This window comes from Belonocnema kinseyi, chromosome 5 (assembly GCF_010883055.1).
Source record: "Belonocnema kinseyi isolate 2016_QV_RU_SX_M_011 chromosome 5, B_treatae_v1, whole genome shotgun sequence".
NCBI classification, from domain to species: domain Eukaryota; kingdom Metazoa; phylum Arthropoda; class Insecta; order Hymenoptera; family Cynipidae; genus Belonocnema; species Belonocnema kinseyi.
Genome location: NC_046661.1, coordinates 42,134,541 through 42,149,527, shown reverse-complemented (window position 1 = coordinate 42,149,527; position 14,987 = coordinate 42,134,541). Strand labels below are relative to the sequence as shown.

The following is a 14,987-nucleotide window of genomic DNA, read 5'->3' as shown; positions in this document are numbered from 1 at the left end:
TTGTCGTAAGGACAACCGCAGGATTTCGCCGAGAGCGGGTGCTAATCTGTAAAATTGCTTACAAAATAAACAAATATTTATGAATGGCAGAGATTTCTTCAGATAACATCATTATTGGCAATATAATTTCAACAAGGTCGGAAGAAAAACTGTTTCTTTTCGCCTAAAAACGGCCATAATGTGCATTTGTTTATATAATTTGTTTATAAAATAAAGAAATAACATTTACTCTTAAATTTTAATGTCCACGTATTATCCTAACGATGAAAGCAAGCGATTTCAGAGCAGAAATATACTTTGAAGGCGAATAAACCCTAATGTTGAGTATTTGTTAATACAATTTGTTTATAACAATTGAATATGAGTGTTAACCATTCTTTTTATCTTTCTTACACCTTTGTGCATTAAATCCAAGGGACCAAAAGTACAAGAAAAATTTTGTCTAGAAGTTAAAAAATGAAATTAAAAAAATCGACATTTCTTTCGCTGTTTGCATTGAAATAAAAATTAAATAAACAAAAAAATAAAAATTCTAATCTCACCAGTTTTCGAAAAATTTAGCCCTGAATTTTTCAACAACAAAAAATCTGAAATCGGTGCATAATTGCGTTCTAAATGACATTTTGAACCTAATTTTCCGATTACACTCCACTTAGTCCAGCCATCTGGTACTATTAGATGGCAATTTCTGGGGCAGTAATTTTTTCTGCTAAGTACTTCATTTGGGGGTGCATAATATGGGGTCAGGTTCTGTGAACATGATTTCATTCCGGAACATGGAAATTTTTTTGGACAAAGATGCAAGATATCACATTCCATTAGATTGGTGCTTTCCTTTGCATTTTAGAGGTAAAAGTGTTCTTACAAAAATTGAAATAGATCAAATTCTGCGGAAAACTAAAAAATAAAAAACTTTGTCCTATTACCAATAGTCTCGCAGTTATGGCCTTTCAAAAACCCCTGATTTTTTCAATTTTCTTCAAAAAATCTCAGGTTTTCTTTGTTTCTCTGTAGCTTAGATCCTAATAGCCAGATTTAAAAATGGTCAACAGATGAATTAAAGTAGACGTAAATACCTGTAATTTAAAAAAAACATTATCCCAACTATAATAGATTACGACTTAGCACCCTCTAAATGTGCCCCACTTCGACCTAAATTTTCAATGAAATGCCCAGAGATCAGTTTTTTGTAAATATCTCGTTTCGGGGTTATCACGGAAGAATGTTCCTACAGAATTAATATAAGAGGACTTAATTCTATTTAAGATAAAAAAAGGAAATGGTCCTACTCCTAATAGGTCACGATTAATGACTAACTATTATAGTTAGGACAATGTTTTTGTTGTTGAAATTACAGATATTTCCGTCTACTTTAATTTATCTGTTGACCATTTTTAGATATCTCCACGAAGTAATAGTAAGGAGAAGAAACTCTCTGCTACGAAAGCATGGCAACTTTTTCGGAATAGATGTCCTGACTTTTAAGTGAAATATCTGCGAGCGCCACAAAGATACACGAAGTACTGTCGCCAAGAGCCGAAAGAGTTACCACCTATTTCAGCGCTAAATTTGAATGATAAAATGCTTTGAAATTAAGATGATATCAAATTCATGTAATTTAAAAAATCGGAATCTTAAATTAAGGTTTCAGTGATATTTACAAAACTAACTATTTATAAAAATGTTCTGTAACAATTATTAGTATTTACTGTTTTGTGAAAATAAACTTCATTTACCTCTTTGACCAACTTCAAAATGCTGTTTCGAATTGAAGGTTTCAAATTGAATTCATCAAAGTTATAGAATTTTTAATTTCAAAATCAAAAACTCGCTTAATTTTAAATTGTGAAATGCCCAAATTAAAAATTCTTTAGTTTAAAATTCAAAGTTCTACGTTTTTTAGGAATTACAATATTAACCATACTGCTGAGTCCACCTTTCCACCAGCCTTATATCTCACATTCTTGATTTTTTTACATCCTCGTATAACACACATTATCTACAAAATTATTACAACGAATATTAGTAATGTTACGAAAATTACAGAATTGCAATCGACACCATTTAACCTATAAATTACTTTTGTGCGACTTAAAAAAAAATCACTTTTTGAAAGTTTATATGCAAGCTAACTCCGAATTAAATTATGCATTAAATACTTACGGCTTCGAAATATATGTATCTTTTTCAAAATGATCAACAATGAAAAAACAGTACATAACACAGCAGGAAAACAACTTTTGCTTTGCCTCACATTAAAATGACAGCCATGACACTCGTCTCTCGGCACTGTCGGATTCGCAGATATTCCATTGGTTTCTTATTAATATTACTTCGTGGATGTGTCGATCAGGATCCGAGCTACAGAGAAACAAAAAAAATACATATGATTTTTGGCAAAAAATTTGAAAAAAATCGGGGTTTTTTTGAAGGCCGTATCACCGAGACTATTGGTGACAGGACAACTTTTTTTTTTTAGTTTTACGAAATATTTTATCTACTTTAATTTTTGTAAGAAAACTTTCACCTCTCAAATGCACAGGAAAGCACCAATCCAATGGAACGTGATATTTACCAACTTTTCCCCCAAAAATGTCGGTGTTCCGAGCTAAAATCCTATTCACATAAGCTGACCTCAACCCCCAAATGAAGTACTTAACAGAAAAAAATTACGGTCCCAGAAATTACCATCTTCGCCTTATTTTTCGACCAGATGACTCGAATAATTGTGCTGCGGCGCGGCGTGGCATCAATTCTCGGAAGGGCTATTTAACTGTACTATTTCACTGTACTACTTTATTAGAATATTCCGTTTTAACACTAATGAAAGATGTGTTACAATATTTTTACTACAGTTCTGTATTGTATAGTATTTTGATGAAGTTATTTTTGTGAATTATAGTATTGAAATACTTTGCAACTGCAGCTCTTATTGAATTTAATATCTATCCACGTTTTTATTATTTGTGTGAATTTTCTCTAATAATTTATGCTACAGAAAAAAAATTGGGTGCCCAATAATTTTGGTCAAAAACATGTAATAATGCTCGCTTCAGCTGAAGTCAAGATCTTCTTTGCGCCAGAATTTAGAGCTTATTTAGTGCTAATATATAGCTCAAAAACTCAATGTTGTGCCCGTTAATTTTGTTTAAAAACATGTAGTAATGCTAGCTTCAGCTGAAACCACAGCTCCGACATGTGAAACTCGGAAACTATTAGTGGTTTTAAATTCTCCTTTACACGGGAATTTAGTGCTAATTGAGTGATCTGGATTTGTGATATGCACAACATCCGGGCACTTTTTTTACTGCGACATTTAGTTTTTGCGGCATATATTAGCACTTACTTAGCACGAAATTTCTGCGCAAAAGCGAATTTTATACGACTAATAGTTTTCGAGTTTCAAATACCAGAGTCTCTTGAAGCCAACATTACTACATGTTTTTGACTAAAATTACTGGGCACAAAATTTAGTTTTTACGGCATATATTGGCACTAAATAAGCACTAAATTCCTGCACAAAAGAGAGTTTGATACGGCTAATAGTTTCAGAGTTACATTTACCAGAGTCAGCAGAAGCCAGCATTACTACATGTTTTTATCCAAAATTATCGGGCAAAAAATTTTGATTTCGTGGCATATATTCGCACTAAATAAGCACGCACTTCCTGCACAACGAAGAATTTGATACCACTAATAGTTTCCGAGTTTTACGTACCAGAGTCACCTAAAACCAAGCAATGCAATAAAATTATTTTGTTTTGGTTACAATATGATTTCGTTAAAGGAAAATTAGTATTTTGTAACAATGAAAAAAATACAACATTCATGCGAGAAAACAATAAAGTGAGAAAACAGAATTGAATCAATAAAAAGCGTTCTATTTGCAAATAATTTGTTTAATTAATCACAATAGAATTTCATCAGGATAATCCGTGATTATAAACGAAATTATAATTACGTGAAAAACTTCTTCCTAAATCATATATATTTTACTGAATCAAAGCAATTTTCTTTAAGCTTTTCTTTAAAACATGAATATTTGGTTTTATTTTGCAATACAGAATAAAGAATCTATGTTCATAATCCTAAATATTCTAAAGTTTAGACAAAGAGCAATCTTCCTTCATTTTACAATAAAATTTGATTTTATTCAGAACTCTTTTAAAACTTCACAGGTTAAAATGAAAATATGTTTCTTTCTCGGGGATATATCAATTTCCATCCGTCATATTGAAAACTAGGACTTAATTTTGTTACCTTAATTTTTTTTCCATGTACAGACTTTTACTATAATTTCTTTAATATTCATTAATTGTACTTTACTATGTCGTCTCTACAAATGAGGCAAGATCTAATGACCTTCTCTCCCCATATATCCCTTACTTCGTTCTTAAGCTATTAAATAACTCGTATGTCTTATTAGCGCTTCGCTTGATGCGAGGGAGAGAGTTTTAGCAATTTTGGGGTGGGATAAAATAACGACTGAGTTATAGGGGAAGGGCAAGGGGATAGTTATTACCAACATTGTAAGAGATGCGAAACTTTGCTCGCAGCAAATCACATCAATGATTATGGGGATTATAATCATTCTTTTAGTTCAAGTTTAGATTTTTATACTATAGAAATAACATTTTTCGTATACAATAATAGAATCCAACTCGAACTTGAACTATTTTTTTTCAAAATTTGACTCAGGTGAACCCGGTTTTTCATCATACCCACGGACTAAGTCAAGTGACTGATGAGATGAGGATGTTAAAAGTTAATTTAATACGATTTTAGGAATCTCTTGCGATGATGTTGTAGGTACAAAATTAAGAGCATGGTTTATTTTGGAGTTTGTCTTTTACCGCTGTTCTACTTAAACAGTGGCCGCGGGCGTTGGAGGTGACAAATGGTCACCTCTGGATGCTTTCTTTATTATTATTTTTTTTTAACTTTTACTCGGGTGAACCCAGTTTTTTACCAAAGCCACGGTCTAAGTGGAGTGACTGATGAGCTGCGGATGTAATAAGTTAATTTAATACGATTTTTGAAATGTCTTGCGGTGATGTTGTAGGTACAAAATTACGAGCATGGTGTGGTTCGGGGTTCCCTTCTGGATGCTTTCTTATTTTTGTAAAACTTTTACTCGCGTGAACCCAATTATACGCCATAGCCACGGACTAAGTCAAGTGACTGATAAGATTAGGATGTTATAAGTTAATTTAATACGCTGCTTAAATCTGCTGCGATGATGTTGAAGGTACAAAATTACAAACGGACGCGAGTGTTGGAGGTGCCCAGAGTCACCTCTGGATGCTTTCTTAGATTGCCATCTGCTGCTCCATAGGGTTTTAGTCGCTTGCTTCATGATGGTCAAGAAAGTTTCTTACAGTGCGACTGGTGTATCATAAAACGGCCTTTTGACCTGCTACCAATACTCTACTGACTCCTAAATATTCAAGATGTTCAGTGCATCTTAAGTTCACATTGACTGTAGCCGAAATCACAGTGGGACGAATAGATGCATGATTCACATTTCTCCATATGGTATTTACTGATTCTGGGCTGAACTAGCGTACAGCTTCAGGTCATCCATGTATAGAAGATAAGTCACTTGATGACCGTCCTCATTATCATGAATTCTGAATCCATGAGACATGCTGTTTAGTGTTTTGGTCAATGGATTTGACGCTAAACAGAACCATAGAGCACTGAAGGAGTCACCTTAAAATATACCCGTCGTAATGCGTATTGATCTAGTTATCCTTGATTGTCCATGATCAAAATACTTAATTCTTCTACCCCAGAGCCGCATCACAAAACTTAGAAAGTTCATAATGCGTGTGCAAATTTTGTAAAGTTTTAAGACTTCAAGCAAATAATCATGCTTCACGGAAAGAAACACTTGCTTGTAGTCAATGTATGCCATTGATGCTTACGAGCTTTAGTCATGGCAACAGCATCTATAGTAACTAGATCTTTACAACCTCGCGAGTTTTTACAACATCCTAGAGTATAGAGCATGGCATCCTAGAGCATAAAGCATGGCTTCAGATCTGAGTGTTCAATGATCTTCGGAAAACACCTTGCCATCGCATGATGCACACTCGTCAGGTACTTGTACCAGAAGTTGTGCAACATATCTGGACCTGGAGCTTTCCTGTTACTTGCTCTTTTCAAGACCGCTGAAACATCTAAAGCTGTGATGTTTGCCAGCTGCTTTTCAGGATTATTGCTTGCCTTTGCTTTCTCCAGTTTGAACCACGCAGTGTCCAAATTGCATCTATTTATTTTTCCCCAAACACCCGAACAATAGTTAGTCATATCTTCCAACTGAGGGACTTCGGTGTCTTGCTGGTTATTTTGCTTTACAGTCTTGAATCTCATCCAATATTGCTGCTGTCAATGTCTCGATGTACCGAGGGTTGAAGATTTTAGTAACATGATTTATCAGCTTTCTTGTTCTATTTCCTTTTCTATATTAAGTTAATCGACCTAATTTTCACCTTAATTTGCTGACATTTATATCCAATCTGATTTTTCATGGTGAATCTCGATCCCTTGATGGGACAAAAACTGCATTTGCAGGCTTAGTTCTGCGGCCCAACGTTCTAACGGTTGCCACAGCTGCACAGTATACAAGAGGTTGCACCTCTAACGCTTATTGTATTACGTTCAAATACGTAGATAAAACTTGAGGTAAAGCCTTGCTGTTAATGTGTTCTATTATTGTCCGCAGATCATTTGTGGTGTTCATTTTGGGCACAGAATGCCGTAGTGTTTGTTCTACATATCTAAACACTAGTCAAGCATGCCCAAAATTCCTTCAAGGTGTTGTAGTATTTCTGGGATTTCGCTATCCAGATCATCGTTATTAATATCTGGATGTGGTTCTAATGGATACGGTACATGATGTTCATTATCCCTAGCACCTATGCCTTCAGCTTTAATTAAGTCTTTGTTGACCACATCTTCTAAGGGGAGTTCATCAATAGGAAGTTGCTGTTCCACTTCTATTTTAATAGCAGCGTTTTCAGCAACCGAAAGCAATCTGTTTACAGATATTAAGCGTTTTTTATCCGAGAAATTCTGCTCATTTATTTTTGTGGATAGCTCTGGGTATTTAAGTAAAGAGAGTCTATGACGTCCTCTCCTCACACTTTGCCCATATTTCTTTGCCGAAAAATAAAGGCGCGTAGAATCTCTGTTTATATGGTGTGTCCATTTTCGTCGCTTCTTTGGTTGCTGAACATCTGCTTCTGCCTCTGGTTGTATAAGGCCATCCAACTTTGGAGGATGTGGTGGTGTTCGATCATCAACAAGTTGAGGAAGAACATTAATTGCCCCTGCTTGACCGTATGACTCGGCTTCCTCTAACTGATGTCCATTGCCGTCGTTTCTTCACGCCAAATTAACCTATTGTTTAATTTCTATTGCCCGGTCTTCGGTGATGTGTAGATTAGTCCTAATGTCCTTCACCTTAGCAATAAGATCTCTTAGTGCGACTTTCTGTATAATAGAATACTTTACAACAAATTTCGTTCTTAAATTGTGTCCTTGTTCCATTTTCGTTTCAAACTTTGCAATTTCGTAACAGAGACGCACCTATTTCTCTTTCATTGTGGTGTCACACTTGATGCTCTCCTACGGTATTTCTGTCGAGATGGTTGGCTGCAAATAGCTCACGCTAGCCAAAGCATCCTCAGCAGGCACAGTTGATGTTCCACTGCTTACGGTTTGTCGCAGATGTTCTTGCTCGCCAGCTGTTTAATTGATGAAATGTGGCTGACCATCTGGCAGCTTACCATCGCCATCGTCCCGCATGCTGTGGCCCCCAAGTTTGGTAATATAACAATTTTATAGCCGCATTGTGCCTCTCTATGTACCCGTAGAATGCACACTTTGAGCATCCACTGAAAACTTGTCCAAGTGTTAGTCTAGAATTCTCGTGTTACTCATTTAGGTAACACGTTTATTCCGCAACACTGATCCGACCCAGGTTGCTGATCAATCTCTCTAGCAATACCCCTAAGTGAAGAGACTCACAGAGGCGCCATGTGAAGTTCCCCACTCGGGCCCATTAGTATTCACAGTCTTCTATTTCAGGCGTATTTTCATGCAAGCTCCCGTGTTTCTGTGGCTTCTTATGTCTATTTTCATTGGGGTCTCATTTTCACATTATAACCATTCTTTACGTGGTCTGCCATTCAGGTTTTACAACTAACTCACGTATATTATCATAAAATTCTGAATAGTGAACCACACTAAACTTGAGCCTTATAGTTAAAAGTCTAATTTTCCTGGCTCGCACGCAAATGTTTCTCCTATCGTATATGACTGTATTGTTAATATACACGGGCAAACTTCAGAAAATTCTACTAATTTTATTCTGAAATTCGCTCTATAATGATACTTAATTGTAAATCAATTCTTCGTTTCCTATTTTCATTCAATCAAAATGATCACCATGTTTTTCAAATATGTGTATAAATCCCAGGAGTTTTTGAAATAGTATTTTTCCATTTACTATAGAAGCGTAAAGAAAAGTTTAAAGTCTGACCTGATATATAACAAACGACTGTATAAAATTATTTTAATAAATTTCTATATTTTTGTCTGAATGATTGCCAAAAAGTGGAACATTTTACGTAAGAAATTTTTGAAAAAATATCCACTTTTTTAAATTAAGAGATCAAGGAATGTATTTGTGATGGATATGAATTTTACACGTTGCTAAAGGTCTCGTGGCAGTTTCTCATTTTGTAGTATATAATAATTCAATATGGACTGTTACCTGAAATTTTGTAAATAATAGTACGAAAACGTAGTGATCATTATTAACTTCTGTTCCAAATCGGCCTTGATAAATTAATTTTTAGCTATACTAAAATTATAATTAACAATTCTAGCCAGCATTAAGACTAGTTTGTATAATTATTTGTGAATTGTATCCTTAAATCGCAATGCAGGGTAACAAGACAAAAAACTTTTGAGAGAGGCTGTGAAGCGATTTTTAAAGTCTTAAAATTTATAATATTGAATTCTTGTTTTTCATATTTTTTAACTCAATATAAGTGATATATGTGAATATTTTATATTAAAATATGGTGTTAAGATTATATAGTATTTTTATTTTTAATTTTGAAGTTTGGGACAGGTGCGTAACAATACATTTTGCGTATTTTTTTATTTATAATTTCTAAGCTAAGTTGCTTAAAATTTTCAAAGTCTACTTAACTGTGCTTTGATATAAGTACTTTACTAAGATGATATTAGAAAAACTGTATTATTCTAAGGAAAAATTGGGGAATTACTCAAAAATTACTATGAAAACCCCCTATAAAATTAAATTGCTAGCAAATACTTATATTTTATATTCTGGTTTATGTACCGTTGCATATAATTTATAAAATAAATATTGTAATATTTTTTATATTTCATTTTACAGGAAACATAAGAACTAAAGTAGTCCTCGACGTTGAGACGAAGAAAGGTTACTGGCTGACAGTCTACGCACAAGATCACGGAGTGGTTCCTCTCAGTTCCAAGCAAGAAGTAAGTTCTAAAAAATAAAATTATTCCGGGATAAAATACTTTAAATTTTACAATTTTTTGCCTAATTTGTTATTTACAATTAGTACATGATGAATAATATAGATAATATACAAACTTATAAGAGTATTTACTAGGCATAATATTATTACGATCTCTATTGTTATAAATTACCAGTAAATAATACTGAAGAGGGCTGGGGACATCCGTGTGAATTCTGAGTTGAGTGTGCGAGAGAGACAGAAATATGATAAGCACGCCCCAAAGGGTGGAGCTTCTGAGTGAAAAAAAAATTTCGACAGCTAATCACAGTTGAAATATTTTCAGAAAAAAGGGTACATAATAAAAAAAGTGTGAAAAAAATTTCCTGCGAGAAAGTAATAATCAGGGGACCGTCAGCCAGGTTCAGGCATTGTCTGGAAAACGGTACCCTTGCAGCGGGTGGTAGTTTGTCGAGCGGACGGTTTTTGGCCTCGCGAGACCCTCCCATTGTTTGAGATTAGACACAGCGGATAAAAATCAGAATCTTGTACAATATTCATGAATGAAATTTTAATGTACTGCATTAGCCTCGTTATATTATTATGAGTAAATCAAAAAAAGATTGAAAAAATCGGTCAATAGTTTCAATGTTAGTTGATCGTTAAAGCTTTATTTTCCTAACTCGTTTACCAATCCAAGCATTCCACATAATTTATAATTATTATTAATGGTTTTAAATACCCATTGTTACATGCCTATTGTTTTGTAAATTTGTGAAATAATCATTACTTTTGTTGTTGTTACAATAATACCGTTTTCTATGAAAAAAGTGACTCCTAAATGTATATATCATTCGATTCAGAATTTCAAGAAACGTGCAAATTCGTTGAACGTCAGAGTTTGAAATTTTGAAAATGCTCCATTTGAGTTTTCATCTAATCCAAACATTTCATTTGGATAATTTCGAAATATACTTGACATCCAATGAAAATTTGGACCGAAACTTCTCAATATACTAGAAAAAAGTATTTTCTATTGAAATCTTACTCTCTAATTGTGAAATAATAATGACAGGGCCAGAAATTCGTCTTATAAAAAGCAGGATTACTTAGATCAAGCATGTTTTTAATATTGTAAATTATCATTGAAATTTTACACATATCTCTTCTACCTTATTTTTTTACGAATCCAGACATATAACAAATTTTATAAGTATTTACAATGTTTTTACAAAAAAAAAAAACGGTCGCAATAAGTCGAAATAAAATTTGAAATGTTGAAAAAGCTCTATTTGAATTTTCATCTAATCAAAACATTTCATTAGGGTAATTTCGAAATACACTTTATAACCAATGAAAATTTTGACTCAAATTTCTCAAAATTCCAGAAAAACGTGTTTTCTGTTGCAATCTTACTCTCTAGCTTTGAAATTATAATTACAGACCCAGAAATTGGTCTTACAAGAAGCAGGATCAGTGAGATCAAGCATGTTTTTATTATTGTAAATTATCATTGCAATTTTACACATATCTCTTCTACCTTATTTTTTTATGGATCCAGACATACAACATACTTTATAATTATTTACAATGTTTTTACAAAAAAAAAAGGTCGCAATAAGTCGAAATAAAGTTTGAAATGTTGAAAGTGCTCTTTTTGAATTTTCATCTAATCGAATGATTTCATTAAGACATTTTTTAAATACATACCTTATATCCAATGCTTTTCTTAAATAAATATGAAAAAACAGAGGTCAACGAAGTATGTGCACGGAGTAAATTATAGGCAAGTAACTACCAATCTTGACGAAAGTTGCAAAAATTTGCTAAAAATACTTCTCTGACGTTCAACGGATTTGCACGTTTCGTGAAATTCTGAATCGATTGGTATATACTTTTAGAAGTCACTTTTTTCATAAAAAATGCTACTATATCAACAATAACCTTAGTCAAAGTTACCCTACTTTTGAAAAATTATTTCCGGGATCGTAATGGTTGTTTCACAAATTTACAACATTAAAAACATCTATTGACTTTTCATCTACAAGTACGAGGTGTGTTCAAAAAGTAAGGTGACTTTTCAATTTTCGCGGGCTACGTACATTCAAGTTTTAAATTTTTTGTTTTGTTGTGTTGGTACACTCGTCACGATCATATGTTCACAGTTTTGATTATGTAGCTCGGTTTGTTTTTCTGGCAGAGGCGTAAAAGGTTAGAAGGTTAGAAGGGTTTGGTGTGCTCGGCGATTTTATTCTTTCGAAAAAAATGGAGCAAAGAGTTTGCATTAAATTTTGTGTGAAAAATGGAATCCAGTGCTCTAAAACTCTTGAAATTTTGACAGTTGCATACAGTGAGTCTACTCTGAGTAAGAAAAATGTGTATAAGTGGTACAAGCTGTTCCAAGAAGGCCGAGAGTATGTCGAAGACGAACCTCGCCCTGGGCGTCTCAGCACGTCAACAACAGATGAAAACGTTCAAGCAGTGGAAGAAATGGTGTTGAAAAATCGCCGAATTACCATCAGAGAAGTTGCTGAAGATGTTGGCATATCGGTTGGCTCATGCCATGCTATCTTTTCGCAAAAAACGTCCGGAACTTTCGAAAAACAATTCGTGGCTTTTGCATCACGATAATGCACCTGCTCATTCATCGTTGCTTGTGAAAGATTTTCTGACCAAAAACAGCACCACTGTCATGCCACAGCCTCCATATTCACCGGATTTGGCCCCCAGTGACTTTTTTCTTTTCCCAAACCTGAAGAGACCCATGAAAGGACATCGATTTTCAACGATTGTGGAGATAAAAACTGCATCGCTGAAAGAACTCAAGGCCATACCACAAAATGATTATCAGAAGTGCTTCGATGATTGGAAAAAGCGTTGGCACAAGTGTATTATATCTGAGGGGGATTACTTTGAAGGGGACAACATAAATATTGAGGAATAAATGAATATTTTTTTAGAAAACCATAAAGTCACTTTATTTTTTGAACACACCTCGTATATGTACCTATATAAACAAATTTTCTTCAATAAATATGAAAAAACAGAGGTGAAGGAAGTATTTGCACGGAAGAAATTGAAGGCGAGTAACTACCAATCTTGACGGAAGTTGCAAAAATTTGCTAAAAATACTTCTCTGACGTTCAACGGATTTGCACGTTTCGTGAAATTCTGAATATTTGGCCGCTAGAATCGGTAGTTACTGGCCTTACATTTGCTCAATGCAGACACTTCGTTAAACTCTGTTTTTTCATATTTATTTAAGAAAAATTGTTTAGATAGGTACATAAACTTGTAGATGAAAAGTCGATAGATGTTATTAATGTTGTAAATTTGTGAAATAATCATTACGAGCCGAGAAATTAGTCTTCAAAAGTAGGGTAACTTTGACAAAGCTTATTGTTAATTTAAGAAATGTTTATTGCAATTACAAAACACTATAGATATAGAGCATTCTTTTCTGAAAGCGGAAATACCATATAAGTCATATTTTTCATTGTACTTTCGAAGAAAATAGAGTGCAACGATGACCTTATAAAAGCTCATGTACCCAGCCCTCTTAATAGCGCTTGAAAATATACTGGTCATGCAAACGTAAGCATTCATTTATCAGTAATTTTGCTGGTAACCGCAAGCAAAATTTGATAAATGTGTTCTCGGAAAGTGTTAACTTCTTCTGTTTAATTTTCATTTCTTTATTTTTTAATAATTAAAATTTTTTAACTTTTTTTATCTCTCCCGAATAAAGTTTGGCTTGACACTTACATGGTTATGCCGCGATACCCTTCATTTTATATGAAATACGATATTGACCATCAGTATTTATTACTATTAAGTAGGCAGTTCATTCTGCATAAACGAAACTATCAATAGTGAATATTTGTCAACACTAATGATTAATAGTGATCACTATTGAATACTTTCAGGTCATTTCGATAAAATCCTAAAGCGTTTTAGATATTTAGAAAAATTTATAAGCTTAATTAGTCTTTATTTTGTTATATAATTAATTTATTGTTTGAAATTAAAATACAATATACTAAGTATAATTTAAAAGATGTTTTGCACGACGTTATTTACAATCCTAAGACAATAAATACAATTTATTGAATAAACCATTTTTATTAAATCTTTTTAAATAATTTTATCAGCAACAATCATTTCTTCTTAAAAGTATACTTGGCCATTAAAGTAATTCTTGTGGCAGAAAGTAATTCTTATCTTTTTATTTAAAAGGCAGAAAGAGCAGGTTTAATACAAACTGATAAAATTTTATTTTTAAGTAAAAAAACGTTTAGACAGAAGCTTAAAAGTCGCCGATCAGCTGTTTTTAAAAGTATTTTTGTACTTGATTCCTTAATTTTTGTAGTATAATAAATCAGAGATGTGATAAATGATATGCAATCAACTTTAGTGTGTATTTTAATGTTAAACAAGGTTTCGCCAATTTAAAATAAAGCTCCCATACAAAAACAAAAGGAGAGATCCTGGAACAATGTATTCTTCCAGGAAGAAGAAGAATGTTGCTTATAACATTAATTAAATGATTTAATAAAAACGGGTTAGTGAAAAAATGTTATTCATTGTTTAACGATTGCAAATCGCTTCATAACAAAGCTGGTAAATTCTACGGGTTCATTCTATTTTAATTTTAAACTCTAAGGGAATTATAAAAAGTAATAAAAACTAATTATGCTTAAATTTAGGTTTTTTCTAAGTGCCTGAAACTTTTTAGAAATTTTGGGAAATTACTAGTTGTGAGGAATGAGATGTTTCTTCAATATAGTACTTATTAGTACCACTATTGAACACTGTTGACCAATATCAATATTAATTATTATTTATGACTAATTATCGATATCTATCTATACTATATTTATCCCTATTTCAGTTACCAATTTCAATTTTAATTGGCAAATGCGTATTATAACTCTTCGTCTTTAACTTTTATTGAAAATAAACAATATTCGTCTTTTGTAAATGCTAACTAATTTATATTAATTTTTTATGTATAGAAAATATTACTTTGATTTATTTCAGGTTTACATTGAAGTACTGGACGAAAATGACAATATTCCTCTTACCGAGCTTCCTGTATATTATCCCTCAGTACCTGAAAACTCACCAGCTGGTGTGAATGTGGTTCAAATACGAGCGTTCGATCGTGATGTCTCGTCTCAAGAATTCACTTTTTCTATCACGAGTGGCAATCCAGAAGGCTATTTCCTTATCAACTCTACTACCGGTAAGTGCCACTTGTCCCAACCACATATCTTATTTTTTATCTTAGCAGTCATCTGCTACCAATGATATTCATTTAGATGAAAGATACATAACTAATACATCCTTAAGATATTTCAATACCTACCAGGTGTATACATATGAAACCGGTATTGCCATTTAGCGGCCAGTAGGAACACTTGTAGGCACTGTCGGAACTTACCATTTGTGCTAATTGGCGTATTG

General features: G+C 33.2%; 1 protein-coding gene across 1 annotated transcript in view; it reads left to right on the top strand.

Annotated features, from left to right (window-relative positions):
* Window positions 1-14,987, top strand: part of LOC117173134 (fat-like cadherin-related tumor suppressor homolog) — a 982,814-nt gene that overhangs the window by 865,379 nt on the left and 102,448 nt on the right. The window contains exons 5-6 of the mRNA XM_033361532.1: window positions 9,437-9,543; window positions 14,562-14,766. Coding sequence (XP_033217423.1) covers window positions 9,437-9,543; window positions 14,562-14,766 — 312 coding nt within the window. The remainder of the gene's footprint in view (window positions 1-9,436; window positions 9,544-14,561; window positions 14,767-14,987) is intronic.